Source organism: Opisthorchis viverrini (assembly GCF_000715545.1).
Source record: "Opisthorchis viverrini unplaced genomic scaffold opera_v5_37, whole genome shotgun sequence".
Classification (NCBI taxonomy): Eukaryota; Metazoa; Platyhelminthes; class Trematoda; order Opisthorchiida; family Opisthorchiidae; genus Opisthorchis; species Opisthorchis viverrini.
In genome coordinates, this window is record NW_008751693.1 from 137295 (window position 1) to 163314 (window position 26020).

At 41.7% G+C, this 26020-nt stretch overlaps 1 protein-coding gene across 1 annotated transcript in view; it reads right to left on the reverse strand.

The window, feature by feature from the left end:
- T265_13102 (hypothetical protein) overlaps nucleotides 1–16164 on the reverse strand; it is a gene marked incomplete at both ends in the record, with an annotated part of 84727 nt that extends 68563 nt beyond the window's left edge. Inside the window, one exon of the mRNA XM_009167213.1 lies at nucleotides 16036–16164. Within this exon, the coding sequence (XP_009165477.1) occupies nucleotides 16036–16164 (129 nt within the window). The remainder of the gene's footprint in view (nucleotides 1–16035) is intronic.
- Nucleotides 16165–26020: the final 9856 nt, after the last annotated feature.

Below are 26020 nucleotides of genomic sequence, written 5' to 3' on the forward strand. Positions count from 1 at the left end.
AATTTCGTGTCGTTTTCACTGCGTAACAAAGGTCGTTTAATTCAGAAATAGGCATGGTATAACGCTCCACTCAAGAAGTAGCGTTTTGTCCAAGTATGTCTAGTGAAATCTCACCAAGCAGTGATGTATGTAAATTCAATCTGGTGGGTTGCCACCAGGAGTTTGTCAGTAAGTTATTTCATATTTTCGGATGCAGTCTTGGTCGGCATTCTGAACCATATATATAGAATGTATCCATATTATGAAAGTAAATGTCTGTAAGCGCACTATACTAAACCATATACAGTGGTAAAATTTTATCAGAGTCCGTTCAGTTTACCACCAGCTCATCCAAAAAGCTGACATCTATCTGTTAATCTAATATAAACCCCATGGTTTGAGTAAATATCTTAAATTATCTCCTTCTATTCCGTGTCGCCGAATGGGAGTAAATAGTGCAATAGTTAGAGGGCAGAAAATGTTATTTAAAACATTTTTTTTCTTGAATTTTTCGGGACTCGATTTTTGATGTGCAAACGTTTCAGCCCGACTTTGGGTTAAAAATTTGGCTCAGTGAAGAAAATTATTACACATTGTGCAAATCGTTGATGAGAGAAAATTCTGCGCATGATGAAAACACAACGATTTCTATTACTAGCAACATAAGATAACCTAGGCGTACGATCCACGTTTATGTTGTACGTCACCGATCAGGATCATGGTCGAAAGCGGGCAGTGAATACCCGGTGTATTTGAAAATTGATTGTTGGTAATTCATTAGATACAACTAACATACGAAGCTAAAAAAAGGCTCTTTGATTGGATTTCGGTCGTGTTCCAGAGTAAATGAGCTGAGCGGTGAATTGCTTCACTTGGGACATTAAATGAAACAATGTGATAGTAACTGATGAAAAAGTTTTGGCGTGGGGGGGGGCTCTCGTTACCCAGTGTACTGCTATTATGACGCATAGTCAGAGACTAGCAGTGAGGCTCGATTATGGTGGTTTACAGAACGATGTTCACTAGTGGAGTTCTGAAATTATGATTCTGAACCAGGAAACCATCAGGTTATCATACGTTTCGCTTCACTCCATTCTATGAGATTGGCCTAGATCCGCTATTATCATTTATTTTTGGAGAGCATGGTCACATGCATAAAAAGTGAATGCAAGCGATGAATGCGAAAGGTTAACAGGAGAATATGGGAGAAAAGATAGAAACATCTCATTCGAAATCATGCCAACAGCAGTTCCAGTTAAATGAGATGAATCCCAAATTATGTAAAAATTTTGATATGGAAACACGCGTCTAAAGACCAACAACCAAAGAAAGGACAAACAGTGTTGAATGCTCTTCAAGGCGCGGTAGACGCTAGCACAGTCAAGACTCGCACATCGGGCACAAAGTGTCCGTCATATTGGGTCTGGTGTGAGACTAAATGGCAAGTTACAAAAGTATTACTCAAGATTCACCTAATAAAAATCCAATAAGGATTTCGTAACACCAAGGTCGTGAATCAACCAGCTCAAATCTCAGAGTTAGATCCAAGCAAAAACGTACGGAGTTTACTACAGAAGTGGGCTTACGCCGATGATTCTATCCCTCACACGCCAGATGAATTGGGATCTACTATCCTCATCAGTTGGCCAATTGTGAGGATGAAATTATACAAGCTTTGGTAAAAACATCTGCCTACTCGAAAACATTTTGTTACATTTGTTGGCAGTATGGTTGTTTCAATGTTCAGTCACACCAACAAACGTTCCAGTTTAGTCCAGGTTCAAATTAAAATGTGTTTTCTGCGTATTCATAAGTTTATTCATCAGCTTTCTAAATTTCACTAACCCACTTATTGCCTGAAATGAGCAAATTGTTTTTAAAATATCCACAGTTTCAAATTTTTTAGCCTGGATCAAGTGTTTATCCCTTTCTTTTTGCCGTATTACTGGACACCAACCTTGAACACAAAAACAAACAGTGCAGTGGGAGAAAGAATTTTGCTGCCAATCCTGGTTACTGCATCTGATTAACCGTTGTTCGGTGGTGGAAAACCACAGTATATCTACTTGTTTTCTCCAATGAGTTGCGCTCTGGAACACAGTGGTCAATAAATCAAGTATTTGAATCCCTCTAAATTTTCGATATCAAATTAATTTGGTTTCTGCCCTAGTGTTCCAAAGAGCATGGGATGACTGTGCTTCTTATTGTAAGGGAACAAGTCTCTACTACAGGGTGCGTGTGTTGGACCAAAGTATTTTGCATGAAAGGATGGCAGTGAAATCTTCGCAGCAGTTGTAAACTGTTTGCTAAGGGACCATCTCAGTAGTTCGTGGGGTGGGAGAGCCAAACCATTGGAGAGAACCTTGCCTATGGTTATATTTTCAATCTAAACCAGGAGAAATGGCCTCATTTGATTTAACTTCTTTTTTGAATCCCGGTCTTTTGAGCTTTTGAGTAGTTGATAACAGTTGGTATTAGCAGTCGTATCAGTTGAATAAATTTTAGTCTATTTTGTTCTCACCCCAGATTTGCTTTCAATGGCAGATTGCTAGACATTCTTAAGTTGTGCGACAGTGTCTGTTGGTCATTTCAATAGAGTTCACTCTGTCTTAACTAAGGGATGCTCTCTACCAAAAATGTCCTTTCCAACGCATGGACTTTTAATATTATTACATTATTGTATTCAAACTAATATTCACCACCATATTTCTACTCTACGGTTCAGAATGTTTTTGACATAGGAAGTATTTTTGGTCTATACAAACCAATAAAATGGATATTTTGGCATCTTGTGCACAGATGAACGATATTTCTGTGAGCCAACTAGAAGTAAAACACTGTCTCAGCCTGATATGGGACCACGAACGTAATTCATAGCCAGCCATTCGAGGATTAATAAACCACAAATTGCAAGAATAAAAACCGATGATGTCAATCGTCAAAAACGATTTCGTTTGAACGATACGGCTAATAAAGCTGACTGATAAACAGGTCCAATATACTAATAATTGGCTGCGCGGAACAAAAGCTTTTGACGACAGTTTACGATACTTCCATCTCCATGCGACCACTCCAGAGGTTTCAAAAGGTATTATCTTGAGATGATGATAAACGAGAACTGCATCACATGCTTTCTGTGCTAGGCTTACGAAATTACTTTTGATTCGGATGCTTTTAAGCGGCTTTCTTCAGAGTTGGATATAAATTTTAATGTGAGCGTTCTGGATATTGAATATTTGGACATGACACCAAATCACACCAAATCACACCAAATCCAACTTGGTAAATCTCCATAATAGTCGTCAGCCCTCATCATCAAGCCGGCCAGGGTACAGTGGTTGTTGGCCTAGTGCGCATCACTGAACATGGTAAGTTACCATGAAAAAGTGTCCGTAACCAGAATAGGAAATAAGGATGGTAAATAGGAACGTGAAATCTACCGAATTATCTTTTTTCGCTCTACCCCGTCCTCCATCTATACAACATTCAGTCAGTAGTTAGATTCCGAGGTGTTCCCGTGGTTGGCGTTGTTTGTACAGTCACCACTAAGTTTTCGATCATTTGCTTAGGACGTAAGCCCCGAAATGGCGTTGATTTGACCATGAAATTAAAACTGCAAAGTCCCACCTCGGGTTAAAAAAGCCAACCGGAATTTGAGCGGATGAGCTGTCCTAATACAGACCAAAATCTTAGTTTGAAAGGGCAGCTAGCCGCACGCTTCCTTATTGATGGGTAGTGAATAGGTCTTTTAAGTGTACAACTTTTGGACTAGCATAATTTTACAAAGGACAACGGAAACTAATGCGCAGCAATTTTGTTGTGGTAGTTGGCCAGACATCTTTCAAGTGGCTGTAGTACACATTAACAGACAGACAGCCGCTCTACTTGTACTTTTAAACCGAAACATGGGCTACTCCAGTAATTCGTCAATCTGCCAGCCACCGTCCTAGTTTCCTCTGGGTCGTCTACAGATCAAAACTGAAAGAAAAACAAGTTTTGTTCCAGATAGTGTAAATGTTATTGTCATCGAACAAGTTGGTACACTCTGGTGGTGACAATAGTCACGTCACTTTGTGGCCAAATCGGTGTAAATGAGAAGTATTCCCTAACTGTATGAAAGATAACGTATGAATTGCTTTCAAATGCGGTTACTAGAAAAGAATGAGTGCAGTATTCTAGTGTCCCACCAAGCCTTATTTCTACCTTGCCGACAAAAATTCAGTCACACAAAGTCGTCTCGGGTTGAGTAACATGATAAAGTGACGCAGTTTCCTTTGTTTCAGGCAACAGAACCGAAATTAACATGAATAATTTATCTATTTTGCTTTTTTGAACCATTGTATGAATGACATGCGCTTGAAGCACACCGACTGACTGATATTGCTTCTAATGTTGTAGAACTATGCAAAAGGAAAGGAGGTTAACGTAATTTCGCTCAAATAACGGCGTATAAAATTCCATATTTTAAAGTGTCAACGGTCGATGTGCAAATGACTGGTTACAACATCAGGGGAAATGTGAATTTCATGACATCTGGCTTATTATGAAATATAATTCATAGTGGGCGAGTTATCCGTGTACACTAATCAGTGAAATGCTAAAGAACACCACTATCAAAAGATGTCCGTCAGTCAACCAACACAAGAACTCTGTTCGCTCTACTTAACTTCGTTCATTTTCCATATGTTTATCGTTTCATCTTACCAGCAGCATGGTGGTTTACAGGTATTTAGGACAGACACATGTGCCAAACAGGCGCTGAAATTGTGCGACTCTCTACCATGTTGAAAACAACCGAAATTCAGTGAGGAATTATATCACGCACGGTGTAAAGTAAACTGCGGTTCTCCTTTCTGGTATAGTGTAAGCCCCTTAGACAGAAGAAGGACGCAGAAAAAACTTGATTCAATGGTAGATTGTTTTGTGGGTCGCCCCCCCCCCCCCAAAAAAAAAAGATTGGCGCCACCGCCAAAAGATGGTCAGCCTTACTGAATTGATGTCCTTTAGAACAATTAATTGTCGGTGCTTTGGGTCTGTGAAACGTTGGAATTTTACACACACTTCTCTAGGACGACGGACTGAGGCCAAAATCACCTACTGATCAAAACGCCTGAGCTTGTTTTAACTTGCTGCAGTTATTCACCTTACGTGGCCACAGAAACAATGTGCTTAGTTCGAGACACTGCTGTAATTAATTATGGCAGTTAAGGTGCCAAAGAAGAGACCCAACGTATACGATTTATTGTGTATTCACCATTCTGTGGTTAGTGTTTCGAACCCTCAGTGTGACTAACAAACTAATGAGACTAAGTACGTGTGTTAGGATTCACCTATGCAGGATATACACCCCGTTTGCTCAAGGCATTTGGATGTTACCGAGTGACGCGTCACACCAAGGGCATGAGTAAGAAGGCAGATAACACATAAAATCGGAAAAATACAGGCCCACGCTACTTATCTTGCGTATAAACCGCACAATATCTACTAAATTGCTCCATAATGAAGCCGACCGTCATTGTCACCATTTGTGGTAAATATAATATGCGCCCAACGGCAAAACGAATTAAAAAACTGCTTGTGAATTTTGTAGTAGAGGATTTTCTTAAGCACGCTGTGTACAAAATGTCTACGATCAAGTGAAACGGTGCCATTTTTATCGTAAATATCTTGAGAGTAAATCGGAATCAGAGGAGCACGTCGAGATGCCCTGATGTTTTTAAAAGATGTCTTGATAAGATTCACGTAAATCAATTAGTTGGACTAGTAGACTTAAAGTGTCTTTACGTCAATCTTAATTAATCACTTTCGTGGTTGACTAAACAGAGCAGCATCTGGGTTCGCTATCGTGCGATATCTGTTTTTCCGTCTCCCAATCTACAAAATTATCCAAAATGGGTTACTGTAAGTGACTCCCAATAAACTTGGTGGCTGATTCAAGATCACGATTTGCCTAATCGTCCAAGTAAAAGCTGTTGTACAAGCAGTGATTTGAATTCGGACCCGTAGCGCGTAAACTATTCAAGGCAAAACCTTTCTACAGAGCTCGTATGCATTACGGAATAAATGAAAGGAAAAGCCCTCCCAGTTAGTCTCTTGAATTTACTTTTGTCGTTTACAGCCATTCCATAAAATATCACTTTTACTAGGTTCTCCAGGGTCTTCCAGAAAGAAAATCTGTACTTGAGGTCCTGAACAGACCTCCGTACTTCTTCCCCACGACCTGGTTCATTTCGATCTCCGTAATGGTCTGAATGAAGTATCAAGTTTTACTCAAGATAAACTGCCTGCCGATTTCCTACCTTGCGCAGGGTTCTAGTAATTTAACCACTTTTGACCGGCAAATGAATGTCGGATGCCAGTCGTTGATATCACGGAAAATTTAAAGGAGACCAAAATCCAATCTGAACTAAGTTATCACATTATCTTAAATCTCAAGTAGTGTTATCAAAATACCTAAATTTGATACCATAAAAATCCGCATATTATTCAACTTTTACTAAAATGGTTTGTTTGACCGGCATTTCTGTAATTCGTATCTTTTCTTTCCGCCAAAATGTATAGAATCTGACGAAAGTTTCATCATATCAATGATTTGTATATAGTATTTTGATGCTAGAAATGGCCGTTATTGCGGCAGTCGTGCAACCAGGCATTTAAGTGATCCATACCACTACATTTGCGGGCAAGAACAGTGAAACTTGGCCACTTCTGTTTCCAGACTATAATGTTCGGTAATCCCCACGAGCCCAAATACTCCACCATGCGTTCTGCGCCTTGGGGATTATCGCTTGTTGCCAAACTTGTTTCCACAACTTTCGAGCACTGAGTCGGTCATGTTGTTCGGCACACGTCGACAAATTCTAATATGGTTTTGCCCCTAACATCATCTGTCTGCCTTTCAGCAATAAAGAACAAGAGGTGAAATTCATACCTGTGGATATAAGTTCTATGGGCCTGCACGCTAACCCATACACGTTCCGCGCACCCACGACTGTGGATGTGCGCCCTGCTCCCGAAGATTTATGTAACAGGTTAAACGTCAGCCTTGCCTTTGGTCTTGCGCGTGCTGAAATCCCTCGTCTTAAGGGTTGTTGAACGTTTGATTATGCGTGCAATAACCATCGGAAGGTAAGACGTTTCCAGGGTAGCAAATGACGGTCATGCACCAATGGCCAAGCAGTCGGTACTTAAGGTAGACGGAAACTCGGGGAGTGCGCCACCTGATGAGCTGCTAGAAGGGCGAAACCGGTTGTGGGCTGTTAAAGAATTTTTAGCAACCTAATGAGTAGTGTTTAACGTCTAGGCACTAGGTACTCTTAGCATTTACTCACTTCCTAACTGAACCAGGTTACTAGATTGTTAATCAAGACTAGAACCCCGTTCTAGGTCTCAGGACATAAGGGCCCGTCGGAGAATCGAAATCGCAGCATATAGAAAACAAATTTGGTGTCACTTGGTCAGAACAGAAAGATATGTACCAGAGACTGGTGAATAACTTTCCAACAGTTTGGGGCGTGTATGACTTCAAGAGGACCAATAGGACTGGTACCTATGCCAACCGGATTTTCATATGTTCGGGTAATCAGTGCCCGTCCCCTATTTCATGCGTATTACAAAGAGAGAAAGAGCAAAGAGGACCTGACTGGAAAATATCGCCCGACCAAAATCCGAATCAAGTGGTCACTGAAAGACATAGATCTATGGTGTGAAAGAATACCAGAGTATTCAAAATCTCACAGTCATATCACAGTCAAAGTTACCGTGAAGCTAATAACCCCTTTAGCATCAAGGGCCATGGGAATCAAATTCAGTGACTGCATAGTTTCGCAGCTTATTTGTGAAATCCATTCGTCCCTGCCGGGGACTCAAAGTATTGAATTTGCGCTGAAGCATTTTGTGCTATTACGTACCTTCATTCGTTCCCAGTCTCGTGAATGGAAGTAAAATCAGAATCATTCATCCCTTAATTTTTTGATTCAAGTCACCGAAATAGTAGAAAACATATGTGAGAAATGGCCACTTTAAAAGACATGAATGCAAGAAAAACTGTTATCATCGTTAAATTTACTTTGTACTAGCCCAATTAAGCTGTGTAGTAACTAGTAAAGTTATACTGACATTTTTTATCACCTCGACATTGCTACAGTACGGTGACAGATGTTTGCAGTCCATGCATTCTTTCTTCCTGGTCAAACATTACAGCACTATTGGTTTTTCCCTACTCGTTGATCACGCGATTCGTTAGATATCATATCATATATATATATATATATATGGGATGCACTCCGTACAATTTAATCCTGATTTCCTTGGAGCGATGTCGAGCTCTATCACAAGTAAAAGTCAGAATTCAATTCATCCCAGTAGTGGTAACCAACTTGAGGTTTTTTACCTGATTGGAACTGAGAATGAGTGGGGGAGAGGGGCAAGTGAAGTCTGAAATAAACCCAAACAACGAGCGAGAATTTCTTGTTGGTATGATGTTGTCGTTGAAAAGAACGTTGGAACATATGGTGAAGGCTGGTATTTTGAAGGAGTAGAATAAAATTAACCAAATTCCTATGGAGTGCTTGCCGAGGGACAGATAATTTTGTAAAATCATAGGAAAGTAATTTTATTCATTTGCTTGCATCGCTAATATTAGTAAATTCGGTTTCATCAAAGATGACACACATACAGCCGGCAAAGTTTGTTTAACTTTGCACTGGGTTATTTTAAATTCTTGCAACATTCGGGTTATTGTGGCAATCTTGTGGACCTAACGAATCGTGAGCTTATTAGAGAATCTCATCTTGAGTTAAGACCCATTAGTTTGATCTGCGAGAAAACAGCACTAAATACTTACAATCTTTAGTGTCCAATATGCAGGGCATGCAAGTCTTAGATGACAGTCTCCTTCTGATCTCAGGTTGACGAACACTGGACTGAGATCAACCCGAAGCCCTTTGATCTGCGATGCGAAATTAGAAACAGCGAGACATGAATACTGAGCGTCGTCGTGGTTTGGCCATTGACCACTGATCGGTGCACATACCCAAAGGAATTGGCGCGTCTTTCCTCCATCTATTTTTGAAGGGTTTCACAGAACGTCTAGGCGCCCCCTGACCATAGGCTAAAAAATGAAGCTTCGTCTGCCTTCGGGATGGAGACAAAATAGATAGTTCAGTCATACGTCCGGGCTTTTCACGAGAAACCATCTGGCACAAACAGGTGGTTTAACTGATGCCTGTCGTACAGGAAGGTTTAAATGCAGACATAAGGACCTAGCCCATATTGACCAGATAAGAAAGACGCAAGCACACCTCGATGAGGTAAGTAGATTGCTCTCTATTTTCGGACTGACGCGGCACAGGCAACTAGGCCAATGAGTCTTCACACACAGTGTGTACTAATATATGTGTTTCGCGCTCAACTAAATGTGCCTGAACCTGAGCACTCTGTAACCCGTGTAAACCAGAAGGAATAAGAGCGGAGCTTAAACAAAAAGAGCCAGACATAAGCCTAACAGTATGCCTACGGTGGCCCTGGTGAGAAAAACAAAATGATTGAAACCAAAATGCATTCAACGGTTATTTAGTTATCTGAACTATGGCTAGTTAGGCCATCAATCAGCTAGGCCTGCTTAGTTTTGGTCACAGAATGTCATCGTCAGCGTTGCTGTAGGCTTAACAGTGCAGTGGTAGTTCGAGTCGATTTCAAATGAACACAAGAAAGACCTAAAATAATTTAAATAAAAACCAAAAATAATTAAAAAAACACATAATGCAAGGTTTAAAAAGACCTTCATACAGCACTGAAGAAAACAGGAATCACTACATTCCAAATCACAACAATCTGGCAGAGGCAAGTGGGGTTCAGGCTCGATAATTTCAGGTTGGTGATCACAACTAAACAGTTGGTACTCACAACGTGATCATGGCGTTTGTCTCTAATCCCACACTACACATGGTGCACTTTAAGCACACTCATTTGGTTAGTTAATGCTAGCTTGGCTTATAAGATGATGGCCTCAGGAATTCATTTCTGTTAAAGTTGTAAAACTATTACTCCGGAATATGCAAGACAATAAGACAAAGTTAATCACAAGGCTTCTTAATTAACCTAGAATTCTCCAGAAATTAGTGGCTGATTCACCAAAAGCGTCTTTAAAATATTCGCATATGCTAACAGACACTACCATTTTAAAGGTTCTTTTGAAATTTTTACGAAAAAGGCTAAATACTATCAGAATTAAATAAATGGAGAGGCTTTGTCCGCTTTCAATCAGCTTAAGTAGGCATTTTGAAATTAAGTAGCTTACATTTACAACCGGTACACATGGCGTTTTGGTTTCTCCCTTTAAAAGATAGGGAAATAATGAGGAAAATACAGTTGACGTGTTTGTCTGTGCTGCTCCCAGAAATTATCCACATATTTTATGAAACCCTTTCGTCGGCTGCATAACATCGGTACGGAAGTGTGTCCTTAGAGATCCAAGCTCCATTCTTCAAACTTGATTCACGGCTGCCCTTCCACTGGTTCCAAGAGCTGTGTGATAAAACTTCCGGCTTTTTTCACCATTTGTTATATTACACCAACATAAATTGCATTTTTTCTAGTGTTTTTGCAGTCCTCAGCCAGATAAACGATCCTGTAACAAACTTTTGAGTGGGTTGAAAAACCTCAAAGATCCCTATCTCACCGGAACAAAGCATCCAGCTGTGTTTTGGCCTTGAGCTTTCAACCGTTAATAACTTATTTAAGCACCAAATCAAACATTTAGTTGATCATTTATATGCGACTGGTTATTTGTATCTTCTTCCACAAAAACAGAGAGCGCATAAAAAGTCTTATCCATTTTTAGCCTTTTATATGACTGGTGGATACTGGTCTCATAAGTGACGTCATAGGCGGACTGTTGTGCAGCACGCTGTCCTAAATCCCTCACATTAAAACAAACGTAAGTACAGAAACCAGATGATCTTATACACAATATGACCAAAGACACAAATGTGATATAATTACGCGCGCGATTTTTTACAGCCTTTCTAAAGACGAAGCAAGTTGTGACGAAAACCCTAATACGTTTGCGTGTAAAGCATGAAACAACAGTTCTCTTCCACAGGTGACTGACAAGATCTGTCTGTTTGCATCGATCGTGGAGTATTCTAGTAGCACACAAGAATTTGTGTTAACTTTACAGTGCCTCATTGCATCATCACGAAGCGTCGATTGGCAAGTCACAATATATATGAACATATGAGCATTTGCCATTAATTCCTTGGTACAACACCTGGCATTCCAACACTTATGTTTGTATACGCGTGCACCACCACTACGACTGAAAAAGTTGTTTAACTTTGTTATTGGCATGCACATTCTGGAAAGGCCTGTTCCACCAATCTTGTTAACAGTATGTAACAGCATCATTCCAGATTTCACCTTGCAGCTCATTTTTTCAATTTTCGTATTTTAACATTTCCCCTCTTGTTTAACATTTGCAGCTGTGTGCAGTTGTCGGTACAATAATCGTCTGGTCCGCAAACAAGCTGTACCTATTGTATTCTTCACTAACTAATGAAGACAAAACAACACTAGGGTAAACTACGTGCTGCAGACTCCAACCTGAGATAAGTCCAACGGTTGCAAATTTTGCTCCCACAGTAGATGTTGGCCTACCAGATTTGAAGCTTCCGTTTATACCGTCATCACAAACAACCTAGTGTCAGAAATCATTGAAGATCAAGAACCATACGGTTTTTTACCTTTCTTTGTCCAAAAAATTAATCTGACTGTGCAAAGCAGAACCCAAACTTTGACACCTCTGATGCTTATTAACACATGTTACATTTCTCTAGTTGCTTACCTCCATGGATTACTTTTATCTTTTGGAGAAGTGAAAATGTTTTTGCTGAGGTGTTCAAAGCTTTTTAACAGAGGTTTGGATAAAATCTTAAAAGCATTTCAAAGGAAGGCAATTCAGTTTGACTAAATGAAAGGTAATGACGTGACAAAAGACGTTTCAAAAAGACACAAAATGCTCGTACCAGGTCTATAGTGGTCTACGTTTGAATTTTTAGGAATCATCCGGGCGCTTTCACGCCGCACAATTTAAAAAGCCTACGCCGACACTGATTAAAATGTATAAGAAAGCCTCAACAGAATTGTGCAGATGAATATTATTCCATCATTTTATCATCACCTAAAGGAAAAACGGCCTAGTTGCAGTAATTGTTTCCCACATTTAATTTGATTCGCTATTTGCGCTCTTTGTAATCCATTTTACACTATTTTTTGCTGGTTATTATTTTTCCGAGTATGTATATTAGAGGTTTAAAAACGTATCCAACAGGTGCTTGTGCAATAGCCGCCAGATTGGTGCTAAGCGTGTGTTTATGTTTTTTGTATAATATCATGCCCTTTTACCACCTGTTCCCTCGTGTCGCTGTCCAACGTCACTTTCACTGTCGGCACTTTGCTTCTATGCCTGTTCTCTTCTGGCCCATTCTGGTCCTCCGTTAATGTACCTGTACTTTTCACTGAAATATGTGAGTTGCACGGCCTTCGGCTAACTTTTTTATTTGCTTGTACAAGTTCACTTTTACCGCGAGATGTAAATACCAACTAGACCGTCTAAGAGTCAAAGGGTTGTTAGCGTGCAATAAAAGTTTCTGTGGTCTCACAATATACCACGCAGAATTAATTGTACAAACTTGTATGCATTGCGTTTGTCGCAAATCGGTGAAAACCAAGGGGTCTCGTGAAGAAATTTGGAATGATCAGTGCAAAGCATCTCGAAATATAGTGAACACATGGCGCAAAACCCAACGGAAAAGAGGCTTTGCTGGGGATGTATGCTTATTCTTCACAAATTTAAGAGATAAAACAAGTTGAACACAGAAAAATCCTACATTAAGCAAAACGTTAAAAATCATTCCTATAACAAAATGTACATGGAGGTATCAATCACCAGAAAGAAATTATATTTTTTTGACAATTTGGTAAAGTTCATACCAACAGATCTTTAAAATCGGAGAACGGCACAAACTCGATACCGAAGTATGTTGTAAACTTGAATTTGCTAATATGCAACAGATACAATATATTTTGCCTATTGCGGTCTTAATTCAAAAGAACCGTAACCAAGTCGAGCCTAGCGAACGCTGAAGAATTATCCAGTTGCAGTTTATTTCAACACAGCACAAAATTTGTAGAATACATATTTGAAAGCTTTGCTGCCGCAAAGTAAAACAAATCAATCGTTGTAGAAGCAAAACGGCATTTGTCTGAAAGATTTCTAGTCAAATCATGTTGAGTAAAGCCATCTTTCAAAAACAGAGAGTAGCAAGTAGTGAACCCTAGATTACTTTTCATAGCACACAAGTTTTGGTTTAATTGACCATTAAATCAGTTTGTATCTTAAATATAATGTGCATAACGTAGAGATAAAACAAAAGACAAGAAAAATGAGTTAAAAAGACTGGTTTGGGAAAAGACTACGGTAATATATAAGACAGACAGGCATCTAAATGAAGCCCGTGGCACTGAGCACACTAGGTCAATTTTCGTCCATTGTGTAACTAACAAAATCCGACCGTTACTACAATTTATTCGAATTCTTGCGAAATAGAATGTTCAAAAACATAGGAACGAAAAAGGCCTGCATAATAAATACAGCCATTTTTGAATGATAAAATAAACCTGTATAGTAAAAATGGAGCTTATTTAGGAGCTTTCATGAGCAGCTAGTGTGCAGGGAAGAGCCGTCGACTCCAGAAAAACTCAGAGCAGGAAACGGTTGCAGGGAGAAGTTTGCTAACGCAGCCCTTAATTATTTCTGATCATCTTAACTAGTCGTCTAATGAGATATCTGAGATGACTACCTACAATGCATAATAAATACAGCCATTTTTGAATGATAAAATAAACCTGTATAGTAAAAATGGAGCTTATTTAGGAGCTTTCATGAGCAGCTAGTGTGCAGGGAAGAGCCGTCGACTCCAGAAAAACTCAGAGCAGGAAACGGTTGCAGGGAGAAGTTTGCTAACGCAGCCCTTAATTATTTCTGATCATCTTAACTAGTCGTCTAATGAGATATCTGAGATGACTACAAGTATATATATATATATATATATATATATCGAGCCAATAAATTTTCAGACTCGAAAGGAGAGAAAAATAAGCCCTACGTCACTTTTGGAAATACTTCAGGCCAAAACAAATGTTTCAACTTCCAGTGGTTGTCATAAAAAGAAAAGTTAAAAGATTAGGAATCCAAACAATTGTTTTTGCGTATACTTATCATTAAGCTAACATCACTGAAGAGCACAAACATCTAAGTTTTATAACAAACTCATGTGAAAAAAGTTGCTAGCTCCAAACCTCCAGAACAACATCCGAGGCAAAACACTTATACAAGCGACATGACTTAAAAATACTAAGTAGTCGAATTAGCTGTGTGCCAAAAGATTTATCAAAAAACAAATTTGTTGTTTTTTTAGATAGTTTTGCGCGATATTTTTTGTTGACTTGCGGAATTCCCAATCCTTTTAGCTAGATCCTTACCCTAATGCCGGCGCACCAGGATGATATGCTTGAACTCTTCTGTGAATTTTACAAACAACTTGTAACGTTTATAAACTACAATATGAGCATGCGGTCTGCAAAATGCCAAAGCTCGTGTCTGTTTAAAAAAAACTTATTGCGCAGCCTACTGTATATCTATACGTACGCGTTTTTTACATTTTACGCTGACATCTTTATACGGTTTTTGAAGCACTCAAATAAATGACGGGCATCTGCCAATCAACGCCTAACAGTTTGCTTCCTAAACGCCACCTGGACGAAAGACCCCCTCAATATTCTGCATGCTTTCACCCAGACATATGCTTTTCCTTTCTGAAGGGCTCAGGTCCTCTGTGTCTGTGAAGTATTTTGCACCGTCAAAATCATACATATAAAGATTTGGCACTGTTGCAAAAATTAAGCGCAGTGGTGTGATGAAAAGTCAATTGTCCTCACTAAGACTACCTGTCCCAGGTAGGGAAAAGGCCATATGTTTCTACTTTCAAGCTGTTTAGCTGAAAACTCCAGAACGAATTCAGCCGTGGTCCTTGGTTGAAAGACGTTCTGAAGAGCTCTTCCCGGTGGAGATGGTGTAATGGTTAACTAGGGTTATTGCGATAGCCGCCAGTTTAACAAAAACTTTGCTCAACATCACTTCTTTGAATCCTGGCGTAAAACGTGTACTTTGAATTGAGTACCTTTACTTTGTGTGATTGTCATTGCGCTCTCAAAAGGTGTGCTGCTTTGTTTGTCTATCCCATGTTTTCATGTGTTGTCCATTTGTCTCTCTCAATCATAGATCCAGAAAATTACCGCGTTTAGCGTCGCATGTTTTCACTGTCATTATTTGACTTTTCAGGCAGTCCCAGCTTAGTCGACGACTGTTCGCAAAGTAATCACATTAGAAAGTCTTTCTTCATTCTTATTCGTCTTGTTACCCTTGACATTGTGCTTAAGTTTTCTTACCAGTCGTCTTCTAAGACTAAATTGACCTAGCTACAGAAACCGCTCCGACCGCACTTAGAAATGACACCAAGAGTTAATATAATGCGTCAAGGAAACCGTATGCATGTACGTACCCGCTCTTTGTATCCATGCAGTCACCCAAATTTATTCAAGCCCGAGATGGACAGAGGTCTTTGGAAAATGGTTCGTGTTCCAGGTTATTTTTCGGCCATGTTGAGTCCTTTTATGAATCAGAACGGTGATCTACACTCCCCCGTGGCTGTTAAGCGGTCGGTTGTGTCTTCTTTTGAACATTTCCTAATCACACAACGTTGTTCCACTCTCTCCATCCGACCAAAGCCTAACTCTCAAAATATATGTTCCTTTTTCTCGATCTGGCCTATACCATAAGGTACTAAAATATACCTAAAGATGAATTTACTTTATTTGGTTACTTACTGCTTTCCGATAAATTTAAATGGCGATGAATAAAGATATTCTGGCGTCAATCAAAAACACGCCGGGGAAAAACGTGCACTAATATTAATAGCCCTTAATTGAACATACCTTTAAGTCTCTATGAACGACGCCTCTGCTGTGCATGTATTCTGTAGCAAGTAGAACTTGTTTTATCAAAGAACTGGCATCTCGTTCTGTGTAACTCCCCTTCTGAACGATTCTATCGAACAGCTCACCACCTGTAACCCTTAAAGTTTTCAAATGATCACTTTTTACAGCAAAACGTTACAGCTCCATTACAAGATAATAGCATTCGTCGTCCTCCAATACTTCAATGAGTTGCACAATGTTCGGATGCTGCAGCCTACAACGAGAAATGTGCATTTGTCTAATACGCTTACCTCCTGAGAACCTCTATTTCATTTTCCAAAGCCTCCTTCCGAGACAAAGCCTCTTTTGTTGCATCTCCTGTAGACTGATTATTCGAAAGAAACTTCTTCCGGATGCATTTGATGGCAACAAATAAGCCTGGATTTTTCCGATTTTCCGCTAATCTTACTTCAGAAAACGCACCACTTAAGGATATGCATTTAAATACTTTTGGAAACTTACGTTCCTAATACTTCTTTAAACTCATAATGAGCTACTGTGCGACCAGTCGTCATAAGCAAACATGGACTATAATTTAGAGTCTCTGAGATTTATCTCATTATTTAGATTCGTGCCGAAATAAAGTACAGGTTTTTCGAAGCGTTCAAAGGATATCGGACCATTCAGTTCATCTGCTGCCTGCGTACTGTTATGAGAATGGCGAGACACATGGTCTTCATGTGTGATAGTGCATTACTTTTTATCGGGTATTCGTTGTTTTTTCAACGATCCAGGATTTGGCGGTCAATTTCAGTAGTTTCCATGGGAAGCCCAGTCATTCCATGATAGCTTCGGTTAGTTGGTGTATTTGTTAAGTGGAAAACCAAAGGTTCGTGAACTCGGTTCGTCAGGTCATCAAATCTCGTCGCCCGCTCGGGTTTCGTGACCGGAAAAAAGGATGAAGAAAGTGGGATCTACCACTGTTGGACTTGCGTCCATTTTTCCTAACTTGCATGGTGATAGCATCGTTTTTCACGCGGATTCGATAGAGTATGACTCGGAGGGCGGTGAGAAAGATATTACAACGAGTTTAAGTTATGTTGTTGCAAGCCATATCCCAGGACGAGTTCCAAGTGACCCCCACGCCCGGTCGGATACACCAAAAGAGATGAAAGTAAATGGATACCAGTGACGCCCGTGATCTGATTTTTTTCGAGATTGTCCGAATAAAACTTGGGGGAATCAGATGTCCAGCAGTACGTCCGATGGGTCAGCACCATGCCACTCCCGTCCACACCGAACTTTTATTTCCTCTTTAGAGCATTTAAGTATGGTTGATTTAAATTTGTGCTTGTGTAGCAGCAAAGCACCAATAGCGCCACTAATGTAGTCACCTCTGGCGACGTGCAACCTCTCTCCCACTGTCACGAGGAGACTGGAAATTACTGTGGTGTGACGGCTTGCGCACCTCGGCGATCCACTGAGCCATACTCTGGAGGGTCCCCGTGGCACTCAGAGTCTATCATACCAGGTTAGTCAATGATTAGATGTCTGACGAACAGTCTCTTGGCCCTCCAGATTGGGAGTTGGAACATAAGGCGACTTGTTCCGTGGAAATTGTAATGCATTTGCATTTCCTGCCGAACATCACTGCCTTGCGCTTGGGATTTTAAGCCAGAGGCTTTGGCTGGGGACCCTAGAATATCACACCTCCGGCACAACCATGACATTCACAACTAACAATGTTCCTATGCCGCATTACCCGTCACGCGGTGCCATCAGCCGGGTCGACTTACTCGCTGCATACAGAAGGGCGAGTAACCGATAAATCGGCTACTATTTACGCCTTACCACTTTCTCTCTCATAATTTTTCCTCCTCCTCTCCCCACTCCATTAATAAGTCTCTCCTTGTGGACCCAACACGTAGGACTGATGACTCCGTTCGTCATACATCGGTTTTGTGTTCAGCACCTGCCCGTCACATGGCGCTAACATACTCAGGTATCTCCAATTTACACTTCAAGTCTCAACGCCCAGTTTGTCTGGCCGCGTTCAATGTCCGCACTCTGAAGCAAGCAGGACAACCGTCTGCCCTTGCACTCACGTTGAACAAGAATTCAAGATGCAGCACATTGACTGAGCTAATCGCCACATCATTCTCCACTGGCTTCCGGCTACGCACCTCTGGTGATCCAGAAACCGCTGCGGCGGAATGTGCAGTGGTTAGTGTCGTCCTACGTCACCAAGCGGAATTATCCTTGCTTGACTGAATACCTGTTGATAGTCGCATCTCTGTGATTCGCCTGGCAACGTCTGCGAAGAAGTCTCACGAGCGCAAGTTGGTAGATGCCTGTTTATCGTGTCTGCCCAAGCCCTAACTCTACTGTAGCTCCGACATTGTCAGAGACGCCCTGAATACCCTGTTGCGGCCAGCTGAAAGCCCAGACATCGTGGTGGCTGCAGGAGATATGAATGCACGGGTGGACAGGGTTACTGTATCTGAGACTCAGTTAGGGGGTTGATATGGATTGTACTCGGTACGTACGGGAAACGGAAAGCGATTGCTTAAGCTGTGTGCTGATTGCAGGCTGTTTTTATGCAGAACTATCTTTCGAAATTGCACCACATGGTGTTCTCCAACTGCAGGCCAGCCACAAGCGCAAATCGATCGTATTGACATGAGTTGCGATGACGCAGAGCATTAAACTGACTGCCGGTCGTTTTGGAACATATTTGTGGACTCTGACAACGAGCTTGTCCGGAGTCCCTTCCGCATACGTTTACCAGGACCGCGTAAGGTGCGAACAGACCGCTTGGAAACTGAGAGACCGGCAGATCCGGATGTTAGACGAACTTACAAATATCATCTTCTAGAGCCCCTTTCAAATGCTTCACCATCAGATGTGGACTCATACTGGGATGAGATTGCCCCCGGCTTTCACAGTGCTGCAAATTTTGCCTGTGGCATGGCCCAACCAGACGCACGCAAGCACTTGGTATCAGACCGAACGGTGGCACGGAGAAATATCCCAGCCAGTCTCGAACATAACTTGCGCAACGAATTATCAGACGTCAAGTAAAGGGCGCGTGCAAGCCGACCATGAAGTACGGTGGACATGAAAAGCCAAAGAAATTGAAGAGGCCCAGAATGCCGGTAATGCCCAAAGATCAGTTCAGTTGACTCGTGCGATCGGCCCCCGGAAACAGCCCGTGAGTAGACGCACCAAGCATCAGAATGAAACGACCATCCACAACAAAGAACGCCTCAATCGGTTTGTTGGATTACTTCGAACAACAATTATCGTGGCCACAAGCTGGCACTCATCTGGAGCCCAAAAGTGAATTAAAACCCGTGGTGAACGTGACACTGCCCACAGCCTCGTAGGTTTAAGACCGCGTGTGTTCTCTCAAGGGCCATTATGCTCCCGGTCCGGTTGACATCCTACCCGCACCATTCAGAGACGGAAGTGAAGTCCTCAGTCAACGATTGTCTGATATGTTTGCTTGCATTTGCGAAAAGAAGTCTGTCCCAGGCAACTGAGGAGAGTCGGTGACAGCACTCATTTTCCAAAAGTAGTGCGTAATGAGTGTGGTATCCGTAAGGGGATCAGCTTGACTCCGGTCGTGACGAGACTGTTAGAGTCACTTTTACTCCCTTGCCTTACGGTGGCCCTTGAGATACTGAATCGAGAGCTGCCTGGTAAGGGTTGCATTGACCAAATCTTCATAGTTCTAGAAAACCGCCACACGTATGAGCGACCCATAAATCTGGTATTCCAGAATTCTCAATAGGCATTCGACTCGGTTTATCGGTCTGTTTTTCTTGACGCGCTTGCTCACCAAGGAATGCCCGGAAACTTGTAAACATAATAGGTTCTTTGTATCCTCAGTATTCCGGGCGCATGGGAGTGTACGGAGAGCCCTCCAAAAGCTTCCGTACACAAAGCGGTTTCAGTCCGGGGTGCCCAGTGTCTCCATGTTTTAACCCCGTGATCGATAAAATAATACGTTGAACACTAGAGGGTCCCCAAAACCCTGATTTAGCGTTATGCTATTGAAGCTGACATCTTAAACCGCTCAAACCTCCTGTTCTGGGCCGGATCCTAATGAACTCAATTATACTCGCTTGTGCTTAGTTATACTACCATACCCATGTCACTTATTCCAACACGTATTTGTGCTCAGACACCAAAGATATTTTCCCGCCTGGTGACTTCAGCAATTTTACACGGCGCTCGTTCCTCAAAAAAATCTGGCAGTTACCATCGTGAGAAGAGGGGGAAATATATACTTTAAATCATACCCGTGACCAGCAGGGTCTTACGGCTTTGCTCCCACGTCTGACATCCTAGTATTCGTTTGTACGGGTTTCTCGATATGAACCGTTGGATGAAACGTGAACCAACACATCTTCCCTGTTTTCACCAGGAATCCGGCATCTCAACGTTTTGCGTAGTAAAGAGGTTTTCAATTTCTTCCCTGTGTCAGATCACGCATCCGAATGGCGAACAAGTAGATTGGCTTAACCCAGGCTATTTTGACGTCATCGATAAAGGGCCAATCCAAACTGTTGCCAAATTTTTTCTCACTGAGAAATTCAAGGTTAAATTCAGTTTACTTTATCTTTGGCGGTTCTTCTAGACAGCTGCTTAATGTAGCAACACCTAAAATTGGTTGAGACGCATGCATCCCATGGGAACTCATGGTTGAAGGGAAAGCCCAGGTTTTAGGGCTGCGGGTCGATACTCGTTGCCAGATATAAAAGAAAAAGTAAGTTGCAAAGCACACTCGTGGCTGCATCGCGCACAAAAAATAGGAACGAGTATGCAGCTGGTAGGGGTACCTAAATATTGACACACACCGATACACCGAAAGCCCTTGATCTCACCTACTGACAGCAACCCATCATTACTTCAGGCAAATATAACACAGATAAAAACTGGCCACTTTTCTACCTACGACCCCGAAAAAATATAACGGTGGGTTTTTATATTTAAATGCGCACCGTTTCCTTCTAACAAAAAAGATAGCAGAATAACCATGAAGTTCATACAGGGAATGCATGGTTGATGGAAGATGACACGCGAGAGAACAAAAATAATAGACAAACTCCCGGGAGAAATTTTCAGATTCGTGGATGAGCCCGAACTAACCATAAACGTGTGTTCAATTACCTTCGTGCGATATTATGTATAGGGTTGTAAGGTGAACTGAGGACGGTAAAACGATTTTCTGAGTCTAGAAAATCAGGATGACGCTAAGTCAGCATCCATAGATGATGGCTAATCAGCCGCACTGCGGTTGGTTACCTGCGGAACAGAGCATAGCCACAACAGCTCTTATAACAGACGGCTCAAAGATACTTACTTTTCAAATGGCTGAACTATGGCTGTGTTAAGCCACATCCGCCAGGAACCAGATCCAGATATGACTTCGAAAATTAAGCCAACCACCCCTTTATTTCCCCTGCCAACATGTTTTGACTGACAGACGGGCAAAACATCTAGGGGAACAATAGGCCCTTGTCACTGTGGTAGCAAAGAGTCGTTTAAAGTATCAATGCTTATCACAGCCTATGTGCTTTTAGAAAACAACTATCAAGCTTCCTTGTCGAACGGATGAGCCTGAATTATGTCATTTGGACTTCGAGTAAGTTTTTGGTTCAAATAATATCGACAAATTAACTTCCGAGGAAGTCGCAATATATCTCACGAACTTCAGAGGGATAATGATGGAAAATTTGGAGAACATTTTGCTCTGACTCCCAGGGTGTGCTTAACCGTCCGCCTCTTTTTCATTATTGGTGAATAAGGCAGTTAAACCACTCGCGGAACGCATTTGCGAATGACAAAATGCTTGAAAAAACTCGTAGCAGCTAATATTCAAAATGCCCAACCTAAAATGCGTGACTGATAATGGGACTTGCAACTTCACCTCCAGAAGTGCCTTCTTCCAACTCACCAAAATATAGGTGTAACACCAAACTTAATCGGCTTTGTCAAAAGCACACAGTGCGCTCTCTCAATTTCTGAGACAGGTGACTAATATCTATCGCTTTGAACATATATATCATATAATGCTTCACTGATATTCCTCCTTTAAATGACACGCATTGGTCTGGGGATCATTATTGAAAAAGTGAACGCTATCACCAGAGGAAGCCAGATCTCTCTGAATGGCGCTTTGTTGCCAAGGTCTATGCAGACCTTTTACCAGCTCGCGAGCGGAATTTTTCTCCTTAGGGCTCATAAGGTTATGCAGTCTTTAAATTACTGTCAACCCAATGTTTCCACAAACACCAAATTATACCCAGTTAAAGATATGGGATATGGCGTAGTTTAATCAGGCCTTATGAACAGAGTTTCCTCAAAAAAATGTGCATCATTATCCCGAATGCATCAAAAGCTAAAACATGACAGCCGTTGTGCAGAACATTATAAGCGCCTTTAGTCTGTACCACCGTCAGGTATCTTGCTGATGTAAGGCCTAAACTGCACCCTCACCGCATGTCATCAATGTGGAGGTCAAACAAACACAAGTCCCTTCCCAGCATAATAATTTTATCCGCGTGCTGGCCTTACCATAATGTTGACGACGCTTCGAATTTTGCCACTTGAACAGGGCCTAATCCCTCGGCTGCAGGGACAGCACCTCTGAGTGGACTTGTGATGACTAAAAACCAAAAGCAACAGTGTTTTCTCTGGGTGGGTTGCAACCCGCCCGTTAGGACCACCAGCTGAAGAAAAGGTTAAATATACCGGCCCATGTCTTCAGGGGACTTTATTTACGCGCTGTGGGGATCAGTAAACATTTCTTTATCAAATCAAACGTGGTTTAATCATCCACGTAATTTTTCGGGTATCCCACTTCCATTCTTATCGCCATGAAGTTTCTAAGGTTGGTCCAAAGAAAACGCAGAAGTTATTGGTGCACACTGGGCCTTTAGATATATACATCTTTTGCTTCTGTTTGCCTTCGTTATTTAGAATAAAAGACCGAGGCACTGGAGAGTTAATTAAGCTGTCGCGGCACTGCAAGATGAAACTGCAGCGGCTAGAAAATCGCCACAAGCAGATATTTTCCGCTGGGTCCTGGAGTTCTTTGTGCCAAACCAAACTGACTCAAAACCAAAATTCATTCTGCAACACTTCTTGCTTAGAGAAACACTCCACAAGGAGTTCCTACGAGGGACATGCTGTTCCGCGCTTCTTTTTCTTATGTACCCCCAAGAACTTAACCTCATGGCATCTAGATGTACCCCGGAAGTACGCCCAGACAACCCCAAACTATCCTCTCCATGATCCAAGTGTCTCATTCCAACGAGAGGTTGACCAAGGAAAAGCTGGTGGATAGTGATACACACTATACTTTGGATATATGCGCTTTTTGTTTTTGTTGATCTTTCTTATTCAGAAGGAAGGAACCGAGACGCTGGAGAGTTAATTCAGCTGTCGGGGCACTGGAAGATTTACCTGCCGCTTCCAGCATCAACGTCCTACTCAGACTGACTGACTCACCTGGTAGTTAATATTTAACTGCTTAGGCACTGACCCATCCGCGTCAGGGTACCACGAAAACTGATCTGTGTGACTGATCCAATTTCCTCTCTGCCAAATTCATAAGTATAGAATTTTAACATTTTAGAATTTAGCATCCCTGCTCACAATTCCTACCGCTATGCTGGGCTAATATTAGGGGGTGGAGGTAATGCTAGCGATTACTAGTTGGGACATTATCTGCTCACAACCGAAGATCCCACCAACGAAGCAAGTTCAGAGACCATCTGGATTGGTATCGAACAGACAAACCAGCGCGTACCAGTGGGGTTCATCCACTTACTACAGGCTCCCTCCACCACTCTTCGCCGAGTCGCCTCGCATTCTTCCGTTATTCCCCTGAACGATTTTGTCTGGTTGGTTTAGATAGTCTGTTATTTCCCAATGCATGTCAAATGATCTGTACGCCACGGTCTGCTCCCTGCCAAACTTAGCACAGATCATCGGACTTAGATTGGGTGGAGTTTCAACCTCCAGCAGTATAATTCAGGTGCTATATGGTACAGCAAGAGTCCTCTGAAAACAGTTAGACTTGGTACATACCCCTTCATTGTTTTTTTTGATACACAGTAATTTGTGGTTCAGTGTCATCTCCGAGCCACTAATTTTTTCTCATTCCATCTCAAAATATTCTTTTTCCCCCAGAAAACGAAGTATATGATTTATCTGCGCGGATAATGGGCACATCAAACACCACCCAGTCCTTGATATTCACTCTGTTTCATGCGTAAATATATTTATCATGCTCCCTCCTGTCACAAAAAGCTCCTAAAATACCTGATGCCGTAATGTACCGCTGATAGAAAGTGAATGAAACCTCAAGACAATTGTACTGTCCTAAAGATGTTGACCAACAATACCGTAGGTGCTTTTTTAAGCCCGAAGTTGCCTTTTTACATGTTTCGCCGGCGTCGCCCCTAACGATCTTTATCGACCCCCCCAGATAACTTTTGCTGACGACTGTCTCATTGCAGGTCTCAACGATGCTGTCGACAACTACAGCATGATTTATTAGCTTCTACTTGTAATTACTTGCTTTTCCTCTTATATTCAAATCGATACGTCCAAGCGCACGGTTCAACTCAGAACAAGGTCGGGACCCCGACCCATCTCCCGGCATCACCATTAGAGTCGGAGCTAAGTTCCCCATTCCTTTTTAATCTTCCAATCAATGTAGTGCCTGAGTCAATGACCTTTTTGCTGTGCTCCGAGAAACCGGGATCAGACATCACAATAATCGTCCGGAATAAGTTTATCTCCTCCCCTCATTTAGTAAGCTTTCCTTCCTCGTAAAAACACCCACCATCTTGGACATTTTTCCAGACTAAACACTTACAACTATATAAAGCTTCATCATGCGTCATTCCCAATGAGAAACCTGGCTTTTGGTGTCCAACATCCGTCAATCACGTTATGCCCAGGTGCATCTATCATAAACTATCTGTACTGACAATTCGATATCCAGAACAATTTGTGCTTACCAAATGCACTTCTTTGACAGCATTACTGCACCCAACAATACTGGCTACCCTTTGTGGTGTACAAGACGTCCAAAAACTTTAGAACGGGTGCTTTTGCTGCCTATCAACTACAGCTTAGTTCAAGTAAAACTTCTGGGCACTTTTGTAACTTGCTCACCTCACACTCAACTGACGGGACGGAAGCTAGTGTTTAAATACAAGATGCACTCCTCGCCAGCAATGCCCGGTGCGGTCGTGCATTGGCACGCAGTAGACTCCATTTTCTTTCTGCTCTATGTTGGCGACAGCCTTATCACGGTTATCCTCCGTGGTTTCAGGCAGCAAATATTCCAAAACACCGCTTCTCTGAAATGAATCTGCCTTTCATTAGCCTTACGTTGGCTGCTTAGACTATCTGGTTTGCTAATCGATTGCGCCCTGCCTGAGGGTCTTATCATCTAAGTACCAAGAGACCTGCCGCCAAGTCCTTTGTGCTGAGGCGTTCAGGGCTAATGACAAGCCTGAGATCAGATACCTTAGCCCCAGATACTTGCATAATTCTGTATTTCTTCTCCAAGTCTTATAATATGCCACCAAATCGTTGTCTACGCTGTCCTGCAAGACTGGAAAAACACTGCTTCATCTATTGAAAGAGAGAGCAATAATCAGCTCCAAGGCGAACAACATCATCATTATTTTGCCAGCTGGTAAGAGGGGAATGACATTCATTCTAGAGACACGGATTTTACGGATTCACGGATTGATACACAGGAAAGACTGGAAACTGCTTCATCTATTGAAAGAGAGAGCAATAATCAGCTCCAAGGCGAACAACATCATCATTATTTTGCCAGCTGGTAAGAAAGAGATGACATTCATTCTAGAGACACGGATTTTACGGATTCACGGATTGATACACAGGATCGAGGCTTCTGCCCAAGTTTCCCGTTTCGGTTTTGTTCTTGTCGGTCAGTGGCTGTCGTTCA